This window comes from Canis lupus, chromosome 27, assembly GCF_011100685.1.
Source record: "Canis lupus familiaris isolate Mischka breed German Shepherd chromosome 27, alternate assembly UU_Cfam_GSD_1.0, whole genome shotgun sequence".
Lineage (NCBI taxonomy): Eukaryota > Metazoa > Chordata > Mammalia > Carnivora > Canidae > Canis > Canis lupus.
In genome coordinates, this window is record NC_049248.1 from 14477240 (window position 1) to 14499356 (window position 22117).

The following is a 22117-nucleotide window of genomic DNA, read 5'->3' on the forward strand; positions in this document are numbered from 1 at the left end:
TCAAGTGACCTGGAGATAAAACAAATTGATTGAAGAATTGGACTGTAGGTATGGAGAAAAGAAGACTGGATAAGGAGGTTAAGAGCAACCAGCAAGAATTGGAGGTGCCACTTGGAGATGGTGATTGGCAGCTGTTAAGAATTTCCATGGACTGTAGGTAAGAAGAAATGAGTTTGTGTGGCCAGAGGACCTCAGCTGGATATCAGGAAGAATTTCCTGACTGGAAATGTCAAGAGTTCTGGTTTACAGGATCAAAGGGAGGCTTCTGGGATGTGCCTACCCTAGGAATATTTTTTAGCCTCAAGCAAGAGACTGGGTGGTTTCCTGCAACCCCGAGGATGGACTGGATGGCCTCCTCACAATCCATCAGTCTCATGTTGCTGAGAGGCGTGCCATTCACACTGCTGCTTTCCTAGTGTCCTTGCCAGCTGCCCACTCCCAGCTCAGAGGCTGTGGAGTGTTCCCCACAGAGAGAAACAACTAAGTCTTTCACTCCCTGTTCCTCACTTGGGCCAGTCCTTGAGGTGTACACTGTGGTTTTTCAGCTCTTCAGCACTTAGGCCCTTTCCTTCTGAGCCAAGGGCCTCCTGGGAACAATGTAGCATCTGTGTGTTGACAGTAACAGTCTAGGGGCCAGAGACACTTTACCAAACTCCCTCTGTTTCACATAAACTGGATTGCATACCCCGCCTACAGTAATCTGCACCTATTAGCCCCAGCGTGCCCCAGCACCAGGTGGACCCCTCCTTACCTATTCCCCAACCTTTTACCTAATTTGATTCCTAGCTTTTATTGCCACATTTATGCCGATCCTCATGCAAGATGGTCTCTACCACCTCCTATCCCACCCATAGAGTTAACAATAACACATTAGTGGCTCGTGGCCTGACACTAAACAGTGGGCACTGAAGGGTGAGGTACCTACTGCTTATTTGGGCATCTGGGTATTTATAAAAGGTTTGGCCTGCAAAGAGATGCCAGCCTTTTCCTATAACATTATTGCTTTTTATTTATTGTGTGGTTGTTGATTTACATAGGAGTTAGGAACGCTAAACAAGCATAGTTTTTACATAGTCTGTTTCTGCTGAGTTTAGAGACTTGGAAACATCATTTGACTGGCAAAAAGACAATTCCAGAAAGGTGTCTCAAACCTTCCCTTTATTCCTGACTGAGTTAGAGAGGGACACGTGCTTGTGAAGAAAGTAGAGTTTCAACTCTTCAGGACTAGAAAAGAGCAGAAATTATGTTGCATGGGAGTCCTGTGGAATGTACAGATTCAACAGGAAATGACAAATCAAAACAACCTCTCTCCCTTCAAAGAGATCACAGAATTTCTCTTTAAGGCTCCATTGAGCGGCGTGTATTGCAGTGTATGGGGCTACGCAGTATGACTGTATAGAAGATTGGATGGGTAGTAAGAGTGTAGACAATTTAAAAGAAAGGATAAGGAAAGTAAATGAGATTTTAAGGAACAAAGTGGAGAGCTCTGTGAGTGTGTGTGTGTGTGTGTGTGTGTGTGTGTGTGTGTATAAGGCCTGGTGATCCTGTTTACTGTCTCTGAGATTTCAGTTGCCCTTTTTACATTTCATGTAAATACTTAGTAGTATGTAGAAGTATCAGGAGAAATCAGAGTTCCACCTTTGGAGTTTTTTCTTCTGATTCATGGTTTTCTCTCTGAAAAACATCATGACACTGTTACTTAGATTTGGAACCCACTCTTGGTTTTGAGCTCTGAGATTAGCAAACAGCTATTTAATTACTCCTGGAAGTCCTAAACCCATTCTTCATTTTTATTTCATGAACTTTTATATATAGGAATTTGGTTTGTTTCCCATTAATAATGTAAACAGAATGGTAAAACCCCAAATTCAGTTCCTTTGAATATGCAAGACATTTCCAAAGGTGCCCGTGTAGTTTTATTCTCACGACTCTATCCTAAGAAGCATTCTTTTTTTTTAAATAATAAATTTATTTTTATAGAAAGCCACCTTCCAATGGGGCAGCGTTGCTAGGCTTTATCTTTGAAATCAATCTAAACATTTCTAATATTGTTAAGAGACACATATTATTATTTGATGGCCATTTTAACAATAGTATCATACTTTTAAAATTCATTCTATTTTTTTTATTGGAGTTCAATCTGCCAACATATAGCATAATACCTAGTGCTCATCCCGTCAAGTGCCCCCCCCCAATGCCCGTCACCCATTCACCCCCACCCTCCGCCCTCCTCCCCTTTCACCACCCCTAGTTCGTTTCCCAGAGTTAGGAGTCTTCCATGTTCTGTCTCCCTTTCTGATATTTCCTACTCATTTCTTCTCCCTTCCCTTCTATTCCCTTTCACTATTATTTATATTCCCCAAATGAATGAGAACATACACTGTTTGTCCTTCTCCGATTGACTTATTTCACTCAGCATAATACCCTCCAGTTCCATCCACATCGAAGCAAATGGTGGATATTTGTTGTTACCTAAGAAGCATTCTGATCCTCTCTACCATACCCTTGTTAACTTTTGTTCTTAATCAAATCCAGGAGAGCTCAAAGAATTTTTATTCAACAGGACATAGAGAGGAAAACTCAACTTGTTATACTGGAGGCTCCTACTTACCAGCCGTTTCCCTTTTAGGAATCCATCACAAAAGTTTTGCACATGCTCCACAGAAACTTCTGCCATGGGCAGTGTATCCCACTCTTCATCTACAGTACGGTAAATTGCCAAAGCAGGCAGTTGAGACTTCTTTAGTTTGAAAAATGAGATCACCTTCCCATTTGCCTCCACGCCACTGTCCACCAGAACAAAAAGAATCTGCAGTTGGAGAGGTTTGAAAGGGAAAAAAAAATCTATCTGAGGTCCAGAGGAGAAAGAGACGTCTCATAATTGTTGCAGTTTACACTAATTAACTTGTGGTCTGTGCCATATAATATAATGAATTTCTTATTTTTCTCTGCTTTGGTATTTTATCCCTTTTCATCAGATTTAAGATTAAGAACACAGAATTGGAAATAACTTTAGTGATTAGTTAAATAAACAAGTATGGCCTAATGGTTAAAAGCAGATAATACATTTTACATTTTGTTTCTGGTACTTTCTAGCTGTGTGACTTTGGCACATTACTCAGCCTCTCTGAGACTCAATATTCTCATTGGCAAAATAGGCTTTTCCCCGGAAAGATTAAATGAGCGGATCCATTTAATATGTCCAGTACAGTTTTTGGCATATGGTAAATGCTTGATAAATGTCGATTATTTTATATTATTAAATCAAACCTTCTACTCAAAGTAGAAACCTTTATAATGTTCTTGTTAGGGGATCATTTAGATTCAGAAATTTTGAAAACATCCAGTGTTAAGGAAATAGCCGCCCGAAAGTTGGCTTATGTTATTACCAGACAATTGTCAACATCAAAAAGGTCTAGTTTAATGCAGTAGCGTTGAAGTGGTTGGAGTTTTATTATTTCAGTGATACCAAACAGAGCTGCATGAAGTAGAGAGGGACAGGACTAAATATTTATTGGACATCTAGTAGGCACCAGGTACGTGAGAATTACTTTATATAAGTAAGTCCTGAGTCTAAAATTTTAAGAGGTTATGGCAAGGACTAATTAAATTGTGACTAATAGGGGATTTTTATTTTCAACATCTTTGGATCTCTATTTTTCTCTCCACTTCTTAATGTAGAAAAAAAATGGAATACACTTCCAGCCAAGGGAAGATATGGTTATACAGGACTTTAATAGTATAAAATACAGCATCTTTAATTTTAAATCAGGGTAATGTGATTTATTAGGTCCTAGTTCTTACTTTGTTATCTCTTAACCTTTTTTTTCAGATCTTATTTTTAATTAATTATTTATTTATTTTTGTTTTCAAGAATTTTTTAAATAATAAATTTATTTTTTATTGGTGTTCAATTTGCCAACATACAGAATAACACCCAGTGCTCATCCCGTCAAGTGCCCCCCTCAGTGCTCGTCACCCATTCACCCCCACCCCCTGCCCTCCTCCCCATCCACCACCCCTAGTTCGTTTCCCAGAGTTAGGAGTCTTCATGTTCTGTCTCCCTTTCTGATATTTCCTACCCTTCCCTTCTATTCCCTTTTGTTATCTCTTAACCTTACTCACTTTCCTTATTTACCTAATCTCCCTGGATCCATCTCCCTGTTTTTAGTGTCCTGCTACTGAGTATTCAAAAGAGTATCTCCCATTTCAGACTTACTTTCCCCTGGAAGAGCTTGGCTGCCTTCTGGTATCTGGACATGCTTTCTTCATACTCTGGAGAGGCGTTGTTCATCATCAGTAGAAGATGAATCTGGATCATGCTATTAAATAGGCCAATCACAGTCTGGCAAATTGAAGTATTTTATAGTAGAATGAAAGAGACAAGGAGCAAAACAAAACAAAACAAACAAAAAGCCCCATTAGTGGCAACACAGTAAATAAATAGGCTTAAATATGAATGAGAACTGTCCATCCATAACATAAATGGTAACTAGCCTTCAGTTTGACCCTCAATAAGTCTCACCCTTGGGCTGTCATGAAACTGTGTAGATCCCTATTGCCCACGCTAGATAAGGGTGAGCCAAGTAACCACTGGGATATTGCAGAAATGATGGAGTGTGACTTCCAAGATGAAGTCATAAATGACATAGTGGCTTATGCTTGGTCTCTTCTATCACTCACTCTGGGGAAAGCCAGTACCAGTGTTGGACAGTCATGCAGCCTTATGAAGAGATTCACACAGCTCTATGCTCAGCATAGAGTCTGCTTAAGACTCTTTTGTCCTCTCTCTCTGCCTCTGTCCCCCCATCAAATAAATAAAAAATCTTAAAAAAAAAAAAGAGTATACAAACAGCCTAATACATGATTGTGGGTTTCCACTTCCTTGTTGTCACTGGTGCAAACCTCTGCATCAGGAGCAGGTGAGACATAACTATAGTGGTGGGGGCAGGTCTCCAAATGGGAAAAATATCACTTTTGGGAAACAGAAAGGTCACAATGAAAGTTAAACTTGCTTCTCTAAAGTTATTCTTACCTAATTTCTTCTTGGTACGATCTACCTTCACTACTAATGTGGAACTTAAAAATTGTGTCAGTATTTTGTAAGAAAAGGTATTGCCCAGGCCTAGAATTCAGGAAGACCAATCCTTGTCCCTGCCTTCATTAGCCTGAAGAACTCCAGGACCCTGGGTACATGAAATAGGGACTCTAAGATCACCTTTTCTGCTCCCACATGCACTCCTGACCTCTATAGACATAATCATGAGAATGATGATGGCCTAGGAGAAAGATGCCTTTTTTATTATTGCTGCTGACACCCACCCCTGGGGTGCATGTGTTTGGAATCTTTGTAAGAGTGGAAATGGAGTCACCACTCCACGAAGACAAACGTGGTGTGAGAGGTGGACAGGAATTTAGTCAACAGGAAAAAGGGTGTTTCCTATTGAAGCCTGAGTGGGGCAATGGAAAAACCACAAGATTCAGTCAGACAGACTAGTCATGAAAAAAAGCAGGGACAAGTGCAGAAGGCTGTTTCTGAGGCTCAAATTGCTAGGCATATGGCCTTGAGGAAGTTACTCCACTTTTCTGAACCCTCTTTTCTCCTGCAAAATGGAAATAGACAGTGAACGAATGCCTCAGCAGTAAACTTCCTGCCTTCTACTCTGCCTTTCCTGCTTTATATGGGATCTCAGATAAGTCACTTGGATCTTAAATGTGCTCCTCTATAAAATGGGCATAATACTTTTCTCTCTCCTACCTCAAAAAATCAACGTGAAGATTAAATGAGAAAATGGGTGTGAAATGACTTGGTGAGTTCTAAAAATCAAGATGTGCATCTAAAGTCATGTTATTAGAGAATGCAGAGCATTTCTGACCTGAGGAAATCACTGGAAATTAATACTCTATCACTTTATGATCTACATCAGGGAAAATAAAAGCATATAGAAGGCACTTGTAGAAGCTGTAGAGTGTTAGAAGATGATCAGAACAGGTGGATCAGCACCTTCACTCGGGTTGCATGCAGCATGCAACGCCAAAAGGAGACAAATCCCGACAGAAAGCTGATCACTGCGAGGGTCTAGGCATGTGCAGGGGAAGCCAGACCAAGAATTGTTGGTTACTGGTCCATAAGGAGGTAGGGAGAAGTTTTAAAAATTTTATAGAAATTTTGCTTAGCTGTAACATCCAAATATGTGATCAGTGGGCCTTTTAAAATTTTTTTCCCATTTGTCTGTTAATTTACTTGCCTTGTATTTTGCAAAAGTATTGGTCACTAATGCTTTTGGGGAAAAAATGGACTCCGGCTAAGATTGTGATTTTGTTTGAAAAGTGTGGTTTAGAGGGTGGCTCAGCCGAGTTGCCTATAGTGAACGGTTTCAGGCAGCAAAACTCAGAAGTTTTCGACTCACTCATCTTTGACTTGCATTCTGGCTCTTTTTCTTACCAGTCATCTGATGGGTATTTAAGAGCTCTTTCTTTTTTTCTTTTTTTCTTTTTTAAGATTTATTTATTTATTTGAGATAAAGATCATGAGTGGGAGAGGCAGAGAAAGGAGAGAGAATCCAAAGCAGACTCCATGCCCTATGTGGGGCCCAATTCCATGACCCATGACATCATAACCTGAGTTGAAACCAAGAGTTGGATATTCAGCTGACTGAACCACCCAAGCCCCACTGATGGATATTTAAATTATGTTTTTTTTTTTTTCTGAATAGGGACAAACATCAAATTTAAAGGGTTGTAGTAAGGATAGCAAAATAAATGACAATAATGGCAGCTGCTGTTATTAATGGTTAAGGTTAGAATTCCTAGATGAAGGGATCTCTGCTATGGAGACAAGTACCCTCCCTGACACAGGGCTTAAGGGTCTGGAGACAAGGACTACTGTTTACCGCAGGGTTGTACTCTGTCACCAAGTGGAGACTGTTGATCTCAATGAAACGGCTTAATTTGGTGGCATCAATGCTTTCAATGTATTTGCTCTCTAAATCCAGTTTTTTGTTGTCCACCTGGGTAACACAAAAAGGATAAAATAGTCACTATTCTGTTTTTATTCATTCATTGATAAATGTTTCTGGACTATCTACCACATATCAGGCATTGACTAAAGCTCAAAAGACATAAAGGTAAGTAGGAAATATTCTCTGCTTTCGAGGAACACACTGTCCAGTGGGATACAAAGAAGTTAACAGAAATGTCATCACTGAGGAATCACAGGCCCATATACCACCTAAAGGAAGAGCAGGAAAGCTTCCAGGAAGAAGCAACTCTTGAAAAGTAGCTAGAACTTGGTCAAGTGAATGAGGATGGGGAGGGAATTATAAAAAAAAAAAAACAACAACAACAGTATTTGCAAAAGGCAAAAAGATGAGAGATGTCATGTTCTGGTAGCTGCATTTAGTTTGCTATGACTATAACAGTAGATGTTAAGTGTGAGTAGGAGAGAGACAGGTTAGTGGGGTAGGCTGGGGCAAACTTCCAAAGGACCTTGAAGCTGAAGTAAATAGATAAAACTCTAACCTGAAGGCAAGAGGATCATTTACATAATCAGATTTATGTGTGTATATATGTACCCTTTAATGTGAAATGATACATATAGAGAAAAGCATGAAATGGAGAATATAAAATTCAGTTTTTTTCACTTTGTAATGAATGCTTAGATTCTTGATTTTTATTGTTATCCTTTTCTAAAATATATGTTAAAATCTATGCATTTCCCCCTTTCAGGGCTATAAATGCATCCATAAATTTTATATGTAGATTTCATTATCATTTAGTCCAAAATGTTTTCCAATTTCTGTTCTTATTTCTTCTCTAACCTATTGGCTATTTAGAAGTGTGCTTTTTTAAATTTAATCTTGTTATTCTAGCTTAATTTCTACATTTTATTATATCATTTGTCAACTTCTATATATGCTATATATGTCCTTTAAATCATGTATATTCTGCAGTTTTCAAATACAGTATTCTGAATATACTAACAGCTCACTTGGTTAATTTCGTAGTTCAGATTTTCTATATTTACTGATTTGTTTAACCAATTTATTCTACCAAGAGAGTAGTATTAAAATCTCCCACCATGATTGTGAATTTAATCATTTTTTCTTACAATTCTGTCAGTTTCTGCTTATATATTCTCAGGCCATGTATTAGATGAATGCGAATTTAGAATTGTTACATATCTGGCCAAGTTGAAACATGTATCATTATGAAACATCATTCCTTTACTTATTTATTTTTTTAAAGATTTTATTTATTCATGAGAGACACACACACAGAGAGAGGCAGAGAAATAGGTAGAGAGAGAAGCAGGCTCCCTGCGGGGAGCCCGGTGTGGGACTCAGTCCCAGGACCCCCGGATCACGCCCTGAGCCAAAGGCTCAGAGTCCCATGAAACATCATTCTTTATCTCTAGGTATTCTTGTTGCCTAAAAGACGACTTTGTCTGACATTAATATGCCTGAATCAGCTTTCTTTTGGAAGTATTTGTATGGTATAGCTCTATCCATTTACTTTTTTTTCTTTAGGTAGGAATTCCTTCTTTAAAAATTTTTTATTTAATTTTTGGTTAACATACAGTGCAATATATGTTTCAGGAGTAGAATTTAGTGATTCATCACTCACATATAATATCCAGGGCTCATCACAAGTGGCCTCCTTAACACCCATCACCTATTTAGCCCATTCCCCACCCATCTCCCTCCACCAACCCTCTGTTTGTTCTCTATCACTAAGACTCTCTAATGGTTTGTTTCCCTCTCTCTTTCTCTTTTTTCCCCTCCTTTTTCTTCCTTCCCATATGTTCATATGTTTTGTTTCCTAAATTCCACAAATAGTGAAGTCATATGGTTTGTCTTTCTCTGTCTGACTTATTTTGCTTAGCATAATATATTTAGCTCCATCCACGTCATTGCAAATGACAAGATTTCATTCTTTTTGAGGCTGAGTAATATTCCATGGTGTGTGTGTGTGTGTGTGTGTGTGTGTGTGTGTATCACATCTCCTTTATTCATTCATCAGTCCATGGACATTTAGGCTCTCTCCATATGGCTATGGTTGATAATGCTGCTATAAACATCAGGGTGCATGTACTCCTTCAAGTCTGTAGTTTTGCATCCTTTGTGTGTATACCTAGTAGTACAATTGCTGGATCATAGAGTATGTCCTTTTACTTTTAACCTATATTTATACATTACATATATCCCTTATGTTTTAAAATGACGTCTTTGGTAAAAAAGCACAGAGTTGTATTTTTTTAATATAGTCTGCTATTTTTGTCTGCTATATTATTTTTATATAATGTAATGTATTTTTATATAATATAATATAATATAAAGTAATCATGAATACAGTTAATCCCATATGCATTGCACTTGTTACTGGTTCTGACTGTTCCAAATCCCACTTTCTTTCATTTTGGGATTACTTTCGATTGATTGAGCACTTTATATTATTCCTTCCTTCCCTTGATTGGCTTAGAAGTTACATGTGCTATAATCACTCTCTTGAGGATTACCAAGCATGCATTATACACCATGCATTCCTTTAGTTATCCAAATCTAACTTAGTCTGGCAGTTTTGTCTCTTCTTGGATAATGCAGGCATTAGTTTTCCTCTTTCCAACTCTATTCCTTGACCCCACACTGAAGACTTACAGGTGATCATTATTGTGTATTTTAATTCTAAATTTCACAAGATATTATTGATATATAGTCAATATACATTCACATTTATACAATTTTAGTTTCTTTTCATTTCTTCCTGCACTTATGAGCTTCCATCTGGGATGTTTTGCCCTCTGCCCAGAGAACACATTTTAGTATGAGTAAGACCTGTTGGGTGACATAGTCTCTCAGTTTGGTTGCTTAAAATATCTTTATTTCAGCTTTATTTTTGAAGGCTATTTTTGCTGGAGGTAGAATCCTAAGGTTACTGTTATTTTCTTTCAGTTTTTACAGGACATAATTCTTTATATGTAACATTCCAGTCTGTAGAGAGTCACTGAGAAGTCATCTGTGAAACTTAGTATTAGCCCTTTGAGATTACTTTGAGGGAAATCTCTTCTCTGATTTAAAATTGTTCTCTTTTTCTTTGAGTTTCAGCTATTATATTATGGCATGGCTAAGGGTAGATTATATAAATGATACATGAGTGTAATTAAGTATGTGTAGAGGTACATGTGTGTTTGTATGCATGTATGCATGGGTGTATATATACTTATATATCCACATAGGATCATCTTAATCCCATTTCAGGGACTGAAATGATTTAAATCTGTTGCAGCCTTTGGGAGGGCTGATATACTTATTGTACATCCTTGTTTTTAGGGTACTGCTCTTTAGGGTCAAAGTGGGGCAAAGGGTGTTTTACTAAATCTACTTTGTACTTCTGCTTCTGGGCCCTGGATTTCAACATTTACTTTTCTGGCTCCTTGAGGATCTCAAAAAAGATAATAAACTTCTCAGCCTCTTGACTTCAAGAACTGGCAGGAAAAGCCCCTCAGACAAAAAACAGTCCCAATGAAGGGTTTTCTTTTTGGATTTTCTTCTTCCTCTAGATCTTAGTCTAGAAATTTCTTCCTCTTTTACTACTTCTCCAAGCCCCACCCCTCCACCCCTTTTCTGCTCACCTGGCTTTTAAAATAAATTATTTTTGACAGAAGGGCTATCTAGTTACCTAGTCCAGCTTCCCATATTTGCATTTTAAAGCTGTCTTTCCACCATACTCAGATATATTACAAGATAGGACTTCATACTGTCAATCATTGTCCCAGGGTTTTCCATCCCCCTCCCCCAATCTACTCATGCCCATAGAGGCACAAGATAACGCTTCTAACACCCATGGCAACTATGCCTACAGACAAATGCTAGCTCCTGAAGGGTTACGTTTCCTTAAATACCTTGAATCTTCGAATCACTTTTGAGATGCTTGGGCCGCTACCCCTTGGACATCTCAACCCCTTTACCTTACATTTGCTATCTCATAGAGGTCCTACCCAATCCAATCTTGCCCTGGATCAGAACCATCTTTTTGACCCCTGGATACTTTTTCCCAGTATACCCAGCAAAGTCAGAGTTATGTCTCATTGTAGTTTGTGCAGGAGGGAATTCAGGCAAAGATAAAGTCTCTAAACAGTAGGAATCTAAGATTGTTCATTATTGTCATTTCCATGGTGACTCCCATTGCCTATTTTTCTCCTCTTTTTTTTCAAGGTGGTCTCCCATTGGGTTAGTTGAAAGCAATATGCACCTTTAAGAAGCCCATGGTTCTCTATGGTTAATATTGTTAATTCTAGATATGCCTAGTCATTCTCTTCTAATACCTTTGCAAATGAATTATTTTTTGAGTGCCTGCAGTATGTTAGGCGCTGAGGCACAGGAATGCCTGACATTCCTTCAGATAGCAATTTAATCACTTTATTTTATGACTGTTTTTCACAACTCAAATTTATAAAACAGATACATGCAGAGGTACAAAAAATGTATTTCAAAATAAGAATTTCGAAAAAAATCGTCAAAACCATAGGATATTTTAAACTGTGAACTCCCTTTTTATATTTAGTTGTTTCAATATTCACAAATTCTGAGCAGAAGGCTTGAGGCAGAAATATCAAAGCAAGAGAAAAAGTCTTTCTAGAGGGGAGTTCTTACTGGGCCCCTCCCACCCACCTCTCCAAGTCAGTAAGAGTCAGGAGAAAAAGAAAATGAGCACACAGGCTCTTTGCTGTTGCTTAAAGAATGCTTTGCCAGCTGGCATGTCTCCTCCACACTTAAGGCTTTGCTAATTGCAAACATCAAAATCATCAGTATTATAATCACAACTGGGGCCCTTTTAATATTTCATGTGTCTAAATACTTCCTGATTATTTGTCTAGGAACTTGCAGGCCTGGTGGCCGCGCCTCAGCTAACAGAGATGTGCTGTGGCCAGGAGCCCCTCCCTCTCTGCTCTTCCAGGCAGTCCCTCACCATTTCCCAGAACAGGGAGAACAGGAAGCCCAGTTACTCCAGGTGTTTCTGGACTTAAGGAATGCAGTATGTTGGAGGCAGAGGATGTTAAGTGGTGATAACATTCTCTAAGTAGCAAAGAGTTTTAATAAAAACCACTCTCCTGAAGTCTCTCCAGTTTGTAGTGCTTCTTTTAACGAAACATGGTGGATTGGTTCACTATTTCTTGAACTAATAAACTCTGGAACATTCATATGTAGCATTCCTGGAAATATTTGAACAGGAAATCTCCCTTCTGTAAAGGGAATTATTTGCATAATGCACTGGGCAGAAAATAACCCTGAAACCAAGAGTTGGGGAAAATTTTTTTTTATATATATTTTTCCAGTTTTTGGAAAGAATTTTACTCGAGATATCATATCATTTTTCTCCCCCCCAAAAAAGGCACCAGAAGAAAAACAGAAACAGAAACAGTAAACCAGGATTGCCACCTTACAATATAATTTTGAGTCTTACCAAGAGTATTTGAAGTGGATGATTTTGTTTTATGATTTTTTATACCAACAGATTAGTTTTTCCCTATAGATTAAGACTTCAGCAATATTTCTTTGAATTCCTATGTGTCTCTCTAATTAAGAACCCAGTTTTTCATAAAGCGTATTAAAGTTGTCTTAGTTTACCCCACAGTTACAGTATTAAATGTCCTGACTAGCCCTGAGAACTCATTTGTTAAACAAATATCCTCATGTCCCTGGGTTTGTTTTTATAAACTCCCTAGCTTGCCATATATTTGGTAAATATATACTTTAGAAAAAATACCTAATAATTTGACATATCTCCCTTCTTGCATTTATTAGTTTATTTTTATGCACTAGTTCCTTTTGATTCTCTTTGTTTGGTAAGGTGCATTCCTTATAATAGGAACCCAGCACACAACTGTCCAAGGAATGAAAGAATGCCTTCACTGTGTTTCCATTACTGTCCTACTGGGTCAAAGTTAGGCTAATTATATTTCTTAAAATAGAGATGATTGAGGAAAACCAAAGCAGGACAAACATTCAAATAATATCTGAAATTCCATTTTAGAACAGGCTTATGGTTTATTCAACCTAGGATTATATCTCCATTAGGGAAACAACAAGAGTGCTGTCAGAGAGTGTAGAGGGTCTCCTTGCAGTCACACTCAAAAAAGACAAGCTGTCATACACACCAAACAGGTTGTCATATACAACTTATTGTTTCACTTACTTAAATTCATCCTCATCACATTTATATAGTTGGCCTGCACTATTTTTGGAGGGAGATGTGCTCCATGAATACAGCATTTGCTGGCTTCTTGTTGCGCCAGCATTTCAAAGCCTCCATCCAGTAATGTCAACTCATTACAGACTTGCTATTTCTCCACTTATTATTCCAGCTTATCTCTAAATATGTTCTTACAATAGAAAATTCTCTGGGTCTAAATTCTGAGATTTCTTTGCCAAAATACGATTAAATCTTGAGTAATAATCCTAGGGTTTGATTAAGTAGTGCCAGGGGGATAGATAAATGTTTTAAAAGGTTAAAATAAGTAGGCTTGAGAATGAAGGCATTAGAGTAGATGGAATCTAGGAGTAAAAACAAAGATTTTTGCAGGGTTAAGTAATTTAGAAAGTCACTGTAGTAATATAAAAATGGAATGTTTTAGAGACAGCAATGTGTGTGAAGCAGACATCGGTTATTCTATAGTTGTGAAACTATAGAATATGGAGCTGTAGTGTTCTCACTGATAATAAGCATTATTTCATCAGATTCTTGTGAGAATTAAATGGTAGAACACGGAAAACACTTAACAGTGTCTATCATAAATTAGGCACTAAAAACAAACAACCAAACAAACAAGCAAACAGAATGAACTATACATTTAAGATGAGGGTAGATACCCAAAATTTCGCAACAGGTTCACATTTCCAAATTTAAAAAAGAATAGTCTTGGATGATGTTCTTTAAAGAAAAAGAAAAAGGCATTCCGAACTCCTAAATAATTCTATTAAAATATAGGGCTAAGCCTTTGAAAGTATTAACTGAGAGAAATATGTTTATTTAAAAGCTGGCATGGGTGTAAGTTGAACCTCTGTGAGACCTGCTAACAGAGTAGGGCAGGAACCCATGTGTTTGTTTTTGGTATGGTACATCAATAATCTCATCCAGGGTTCCCAGGAGTTCATTCAGAGTAGGTCTTTTTTTTTTTTTTTTTTTTTTTTTTTTCAGAGTAGGTCTGCCACTAGTGGTAAACAAAAAAAAAGATGCTAAAGAACCGCAAACAGCTCTGGGAAGTCTCAACAGGGCTTTATAAAGAATAAATTGTAAGCAAGCCTAATGCATCCATTAGAGGTCATAGAGCCTGTAGACACACTGGAAGCAACAACACTAGTTTTTCTTCCCCAATATGTATCTTGGGAGCACTACGACTTATTTATTTATTTATTTATTTATTTATTTATTTATTTATTTATTTATTTATTTATTACATTTAAAATATTTTTTAGTGTTGAGAGTGTTAAATCAGGTCTTGAGGTACTTGTGGACAAGTAGCTGATTAGAATTTTTCTACTGGGGCAGCCCCGGTGGCATAGCGGTTTAGCGCCGCCTGCAGCTCAGGGTGTGATCCTAGAGACGTGGGATCCAGTCCCACATCAGGCTCCTACATGGAGCCTGCTTCTCCCTCCTCCTGTGTCTCTGCCTCTCTCTCTCTATGTCTATCATAAATAAATAAATAAATCGTAAAAAAAGATATCTCTAATATACATTTATTTAAAAAAAAAGAATTCTTCTACTGAAGGTTTGCCACTAGTGGTTCAACAGTCACATGATTAGCCCAATCTTCCATATCTTTCTTCCAAAGCTTGTCACAGAAGAGTTTGATTGAAACCTATTTTACTATGGTGAAAATACAAACCTGCAACTACTGTCCAGGTGGGTAAAGCATTTTTGAAGGGACTCAGAGTTACTTTTGGGGGTGAGTCAGTTTCTCAAGCACTTCTGAGTGTCTTTGTGACCAGAGGCATACCTTAGAGCTTTGGACTGCAAATGCATATAAGTCATGGTTCCTGCCCTTGAATAGCTCATGGTCTTAATGGACTGTTAAGTGAAACAGACACAGAGATACATGACATGTGCTATAAAGTGGTAAATGTAACTAGAGCTATGGAAGTATAGAGGCATAGGTAAGGCTGATTTGAAGATCCATGGAGGCTCTGTGAAGGATACAATACTGGAACTGATTCACTGGAATATGAGGAGTTAACTGGGTGAGGCTAAATGACAGAGGTCTTTAAGGGTGGTGGCTTTAAAGGCAGGGGGGACTGTACAAAACCATGAAATTGTATCATCGCACTGTGTATATCTGGGTAGTGAGAGAGTAAAGCCGATGGTGGGAATGTGCTAGAAAAGGAACTAGAGAAGCAGGTAGCAGCCAGGTCATTGAAGACTAGATGTAATATTAAACATCTTGGTTTTTATCTTAAAAGAAATGGGGAATATTGAAGAGTTTTTAAGAAGGGAGTGTGATGGTCAACTTTCCATTTTAAATACATCATTGTGATACCAATCTAGAAACTGGGCATGAAGTAGCAAAGGGAGACAAATTAAGAAGCTATTAAAATTGTTTATGCCAAAGAAGCTAGGAGCCTAAATGAGGAATGAAGTAAAAAGAGTGAAGGGGAATATAGATTCAATCAGTGTTGAGGTTTAATTGGCAAAACTTAGACTAAATGAACATAGCCATTCAATAAACGTGTTTTAGAGGAAAGAGCATAACATAGCAGGTGCAGATGATAAATTCAGTTTTGAACATGTTAAGACTGTAGTGCTTATGAAGGTATCCAAATGCATTTTATTTATTTTTTATTTTTTTAAAATTTTTTTATTTATTTATGATAGTCACAGAGAGAGAGAGAGAGAGAGAGAGAGAGGCAGAGACACAGGCAGAGGGAGAAGCAGGCTCCATGCCCCGGGAGCCCGACGTGGGATTCGATCCCGGGTCTCCAGGATTGCGCCCTGGGCCAAAGGCAGGCGCCAAACCGCTGAGCCACCCAGGGATCCCCTCCAAATGCATTTTAATCATGAGAGAAGTCCAGGCTAGAGATGAAACATTTCAGATCCTCAGCAGGCACATGATAGCCAAACAAACAAACAAAAAAATTGTATTACCTAAGGAAAACACATTCATTCAATAAATACTTAATGGGCATCTGCTCCATTACTGACATTTTTTTAGGCTCTATAATCAAAGTAGTGAACAAAACAGTGTCTACTTATACAGAATGTGAATTCTATGCTCAGGTTGGGAAGAGCATTGGGATCAGGAAGCAGTGTAGATGGAGACAGAGAAGGTCTCAAATAGATTAAGAAAAGAAGAACAGGAATAGAAGAAGGCCCCTAGGAATTAAGGAAAGAAATAGTGTTAAAGAGATAGTCAACAATGTCAAATATGGCATGTGAACTGGTACAGCCACTCTGGAAAACTGTGTGGAGGTTCCTCAAAGAGTTAAAAATAGAGCCACCCTATGACCCAGCATTTGCACTACTGGGGATTTACCCTAAAGATACAGGTTAGTGAAAAGCCAAGACACTTGCATCCAATGTTTATGGCAGCAATGTCTACAATAGCCACACTGTAGAAGGAGCCTCGGTCAGTGTCCATCGAAAGATGAATGGATAAAGAAGATGTGGTCTATGTATACAATGGAATATTCCTCAGCCATCAGAAATGATGAATACCCATCATTTGCTTTGACGTGGATGGAACTGGAGAGTATTATGCTGAGTGAAGATAAGTCAATCAGAGAAGGACAATCATTATATGGTTTCACTCATACGGGGAATATAAAAAATAGTGAAAGGGATTATGGGGGAAAGGAAAGAAAATGAGGGGGAAAATTAGAGATAGTGACAAAACATGGAGACTCCTAACTCTGGAAAATGAATAAAAGGTAGTGGAAGGGGAGGTAGGTGGGGGTATGAGGTGACTGGGTGACAGGCACTGAGGGGGCACTTGATGGAATGAGCACTAGGTGTTATACTATATATTGGCAAATTGACTTTAAATTTTTAAAAAATGTAATAAAAATAAAACAAAAATATGGCATAGATGTTCACTTAAATAAGACCTCAAGAGTGTTCACTGGGTTGGGAAATATGGAAGCCATGCTGACCTGGATGAAAGCAGTTTTAATGGAGTGTGGAGCATGGATCAGATAGCAGAATATTTAAGAACTTGAAGAAAATTGGAGACATGGATATAAAATACATTTAAAAGGGATTTGGATGAGAAGTGAAATATGTAGGTTGGAGACTAGAGGGGGAAGGACATTTATCTTTTGCCCCAAATTTGCATTTTCAGTAGATTCTATACATCTTTATCTTGATATTCCATCAACAATACGAACTCAACAACAACTAACTAAAGCATCAGAAATCACTATTTTTGTATATGCCCTCACTATCCCTACATACCCTGGCTTTAAACTTTGTCTCCTCTCCAGAATTTTTATATTTAATCATTAGCAAGACCTGCCTTTTCTTCACTTTCTTTTACCACTTCTCTATTGCAGACTCCTCTCTGCAATATGATTGGTTATGTCAACCTAACAAAAGTCCTCTCTACTCTTGTGTTTTTGCTTAACAATCCATCCTAGCCATCACTGCCAAAATAATCTTGCTAAAAACACATTCCTGTTCCTGTTACTCCCCTGATCTAAGGGCTTTAAGTGCATTGCAGTGCCAACCAACTTAAGTGCAAACCCACTAACCTGGCATTCAAATTTTTCCATGATATGGTTTCAATCAAACTTCTCTATCTTATATTTATTTTCTCTAAACATGTGCCCTGAGATCCAGTCAAATTGGCTTGCTTGATCACTGTTTCCGAAATTTGATATTCCTCCCACCCTGGACATGAATTCTCCTCTACGTTGTCCAAATTTTATCTATCCCTTAAATACCAGCTCAGTTGTATCCTTAATCATTTTTTTTTTTGCCAAAACTCCTACATTGCATTTATCCTCTTAATCATCATAATACTTTATCCATAGTGATGCTTTTTGCATTCTAGATACTTGTAAATTATATTTATATTCTCTACTATATTTTAAGATCTATGAGAGCAGAGGCCCTACTTAACATGTTTTTATTATCATATCTTGCAGAGGACACAGTAGTTGTTTCATACATGTTTGGTAAATGTAAGCGAACTCCCAAGGATATAGAACATTTTATATAACATTTTGGAGCTCAAAATGACCTTAGAGATGACACAAACTCTTTTATTTTATAGCAGAAGGAATTGAAGCTAAAAAAAATGTCAAGTGATTTGCTCAAGTCACATGACTGGCCCAATGACAAAGCAGTTCTACAATTCTACCTCTTGACTCTCAGTCCGATCCTCTTTCCATCCCGTGACAGCACCTGTTTGGGAAGCTTGAGCTGAACTGCCATTCTTGTCATCATTGTCTTTGACTCCTTGGTCCCTGGCACCATCATTTGTATTAAAGGCATAGAGCCCTTTCTAGTCTTAGAAGTTTGTAAATCCATAACCAACCGGAAGAAGCCTCAAGCAGTCCACCCGACTTACCAGGCGAAAGAGAGAAATGGTGTTCCCAGTGATGTTGTAGTGGCCCAGAACCTCAGAATCCGTGCTGATTCCAAATGACACATCTTGGAATTTTTGCACCATGCTATGGAATAGGGACACTGCTGGTATTTCTAAATCCTAAAGACAAGAGGAAAAAAAAAAAACCCACAGAGACTATGTTGGAGATGAGACACATCAACAGAATAGGAGATAGAAATATGCTTACTCATGAAAAAATCATAGACTTGATTTAGTACTGGGTGAAACAACATTCTAAGAATGTAGCCTAAACCTGCAGCATTGTTGAATTTTCCAGGCTGGGTGGGCTAATAGGTAACTACAAAATTGTGGCTAAGCTTGAAACTCCTGTCTGGCCTTCTCATAAAACTTGCAGTTTATTAACAGAGGGGCCTCAAAATCATAGAGGCCTGCAGAGTTTGGCTGCACTGTTACTGACCTACCCGAGGAGGCAAATGTTTTGGAAATAGGTGCTGCCAAAGTGCCAAAAAAGAAAAAACAGAAGAATAAAGGAAATTAAATTAGAAGCTTAGAAGTTTTATTAACAAAGGTTTGTGCAGGACGAAGAACAGTCTTCTTCCCTGCATTAAGTCTAAAGTATTGCCCATGAAGAAACTGTTCTTGTGTTGTTCCAACTCTAGAACCCAGGCCTGCAGGAAGGAGAAGGGAAGCCACATATAAGTAATGATTCCAGTCCTTCTGCAGCAAGCAGGCATCATTTCCCCAGCTGTCACAGGACCTTTGCCCAGAGAGGCTCCAGGCGATCAACTGGAGGGAGCATATTCTCTTCTGACATCTTTCTGGGCTAGAAGGAACAATGTGCAAAAAGAAAAGCAGCTGACTAGCCTTGTCTCTGGGGTCAAGCAGAGGGAGCTCGTATCTTGTTCATTGGAAGAGTGTGTGGAGTTCATTTGAGGCTACAAACAATTGCTAATCTCTGCTTCCCCCTTTTTAATTCTCCTTAGAGGGGAATTACTCATGGATCAAATGACAGACGGCATCTGGTGGCTGCTTAACTTATTGCAAATTCCTCCATTCCCGCTTTCTTGCCTCTCCCTGCCTTTCTGAGATGGCTGTTTTGGTCTCCAGCTCAGATTTCTTTCATCACTGAGAAACGTGCTCCCTTGTCTTCCTTCCCCACTCGCATCTCATTGTAGCCATTTCCAGCTATGTTCACAGAATCAACTGGGTGATGATGAGTTGTAACTAATTAATGGAAATAGGAAGGTCTGCGATTAGAGTAGGGGCTTGATCTGTGAGAATAACCTGACATCACCTTCAAAGAAAGATAAAAATGCTGGAATGGTGCCCTTTTATGGTGGCTGCTTTCATTAGCCAGGCAGCAAATCTGGAAGGTGGAGGTTAACACCTTCAATATTCAAATGGTCATCCTTTTCAACATTTCAGAACAGAGAGAAAACAGAATAAGGGACTTCCTGCACCGTAAGGCTTTAGATAGAGATGAACTATTGGCTACTGTGTTGCCTGGATGATAGAAGTTGGGCTTACTCTGGCTCCTGCCCCAGCAATCTGGATACTGACTTAAAATTCAAAGCACTCATAGATGAGGAGACTCAGAACTCTTGAAGCAAGGATCAGAAAGACATAATTCAGGGATCCCTGGGTGGCGCAGTGGTTTGGTGCCTGCCTTTGGCCCAGGGCGCAATCCTGGAGACCCGGGATCAAATCCCATGTCGGGCTCTTGGTGCATGGAGCCTGCTTCTCCCTCTGCCTGTGTCTCTGCCTCTCTCTCTCTCTCTCTCTCTCTGTGACTATCATAAATAAATAAAAATTAAAAAAAAAGAAAGACATAATTCAGAGACTTGGAATGTCTTGAAATTGATATGTCTTGATTAATAAACTGAAAGCAGACTCTGTGCTCCTTGACTTAAATACAGTGTCATCTGGCCAGTAGGTGACTGTCATGGCTGCTCTGGGCTGGAATGTTAATGGTTCTTTAGGGGAACAGAAACAGGGTATCTAGACAAACCTGAAAGAAACCTATAACAGCCACCTCAGCAACAGCAATGAATTCCATGGTAGCTTGGACATCTGTGAGCATCACGGGTTTCTGGGAAGCACCAGAACCATCTAGAGAGAGAGAGAGAAAGAGAGAAGCAGAAGGCATCGGGGTATCAAATGGAGAAGCAGCAGTTCTAAATGCTGAGGGCATGTATACTTTTTCTCTCTCTACTATGGCTAAAGAAACCATAGTCTCTAGAGGTACCATCATCATTCCAAGGCCTTATTGTTTTACTGACATATGGTGGATGACTCCACCTTATGGTTTCTCTCTGAAGGACAATGCTAGACTTTTCTTTTCTCTACTAGGCAACATGGGTCTTTATATTTTTTCCATTTCCTGGAAAATATTCTCCATTTGGAGGAAAATTATCCAGAGCACTGCCATGTTCCCATCCCCTTCCCTAACAACAATTTCACAGTACAATCACCCAAGTGCTTTTTTCTTTTACCTGACGATTCCTGAACGTCTGCAGCAACTTCTGGAGATAGTCGCCATGTGAAAAGAAATAATAGAAACAAGAGTCTGGATTGGTCAGCTTCCATTGTTCTTTTCCTGCTCCTTCTCCGAGCCCTGGACTTTGTATTTTGGGGTGCTGGTTCAGGGCAGCCCACTCCAGTTAATTGGCCGTGGCGTTGTTAGTGTTCTGGGAACTGTGCAGCTGGCTCTATGGGAACCTTCAACATGTGAGATAAAAGACCAAATTCCATGACAGGTCCCAGAACATAACCAGCCAGAAGAAAGTTGAGTCTGTTCATTTGGATTAAAAAAAAAAAAAAGGAAATGTTCTCTGAAGATATTGATCTAAGCATGAGGGATACAAAGATAAGTAAGATCTGATCCAGACTTTCCCAGCTTAGATTGTTAGTGTGAGAAATGGACAAATGTATCATTTAAGCACAAAATGGGAAGTGATACAAAATTGAGAAACTCATAGGATACTATGAGAATAAGACTTAAGGACATTTAAGACAATGGTGGAGTTCAGTGAAAGTTCTCTTCCTCCAGCAGATGCTTAAGCAGAGTCCTTTGTAAGTAGGATGTTGCCAGGCAACAAAGGTGGAAAGAGAGTTTCATGTAGAGCCAAACATGGAGATGCAAATGTATGGGAGAATTATGAGTAATTGAATTTAGTCCAGATTGTAGGGGGCATTTGACAATAAGTGTAGGATCTTATTCTTTAGGTGATAGGATTACATTGAAAAATCATAAGCAGGAGAAGGGTAGTATGTGATTTGGCCCACAAGTGCCCTCAGAAATCCAAGATAGGATTCCCAGAGGCAGTGAGATATATATAGGTCTCAAGCTCAGGAGGAAGTTCCAAATGTACTACTATAGAGTAAAATAATTCCAGATTTCTACCACTCAGATTCTGAATATTCATTGCTCATCACACTAGAACAGGGAGACAAAACCTTCTCTGCTGTGTCCAGCCCACATGCCCTCTGAGGAAACTCATGAATATAAATGATTTAGTTATCATATTTGTTCAAAGGAAGAAAGCAGGGAAATGAAGG

The 22117-nt window shown here is 38.7% G+C and overlaps 1 protein-coding gene across 2 annotated transcripts; it reads right to left on the reverse strand.

The window, feature by feature from the left end:
- Positions 1–983: 983 nt before the first annotated feature.
- ERP27 (endoplasmic reticulum protein 27) lies at positions 984–21337 on the reverse strand. Of its 2 annotated transcripts, none has more exons than XM_038576889.1 (7): positions 21052–21337; positions 20568–20668; positions 18560–18697; positions 6894–7010; positions 4220–4345; positions 2586–2809; positions 984–1674 (listed from the first exon to the last, which is right to left on the reverse strand). In XM_038576889.1, exons 1-7 carry the CDS (start codon positions 21143–21145, stop codon positions 1617–1619), a joined length of 858 nt encoding a protein of 285 aa, XP_038432817.1. In that variant the 5' UTR covers positions 21146–21337; the 3' UTR covers positions 984–1616. The 2 variants fall into 2 exon arrangements, with proteins under 2 accessions (XP_038432817.1, XP_038432819.1); XM_038576891.1 differs by having other exon boundaries at positions 2612–2809; positions 21052–21320.
- Positions 21338–22117: the final 780 nt, after the last annotated feature.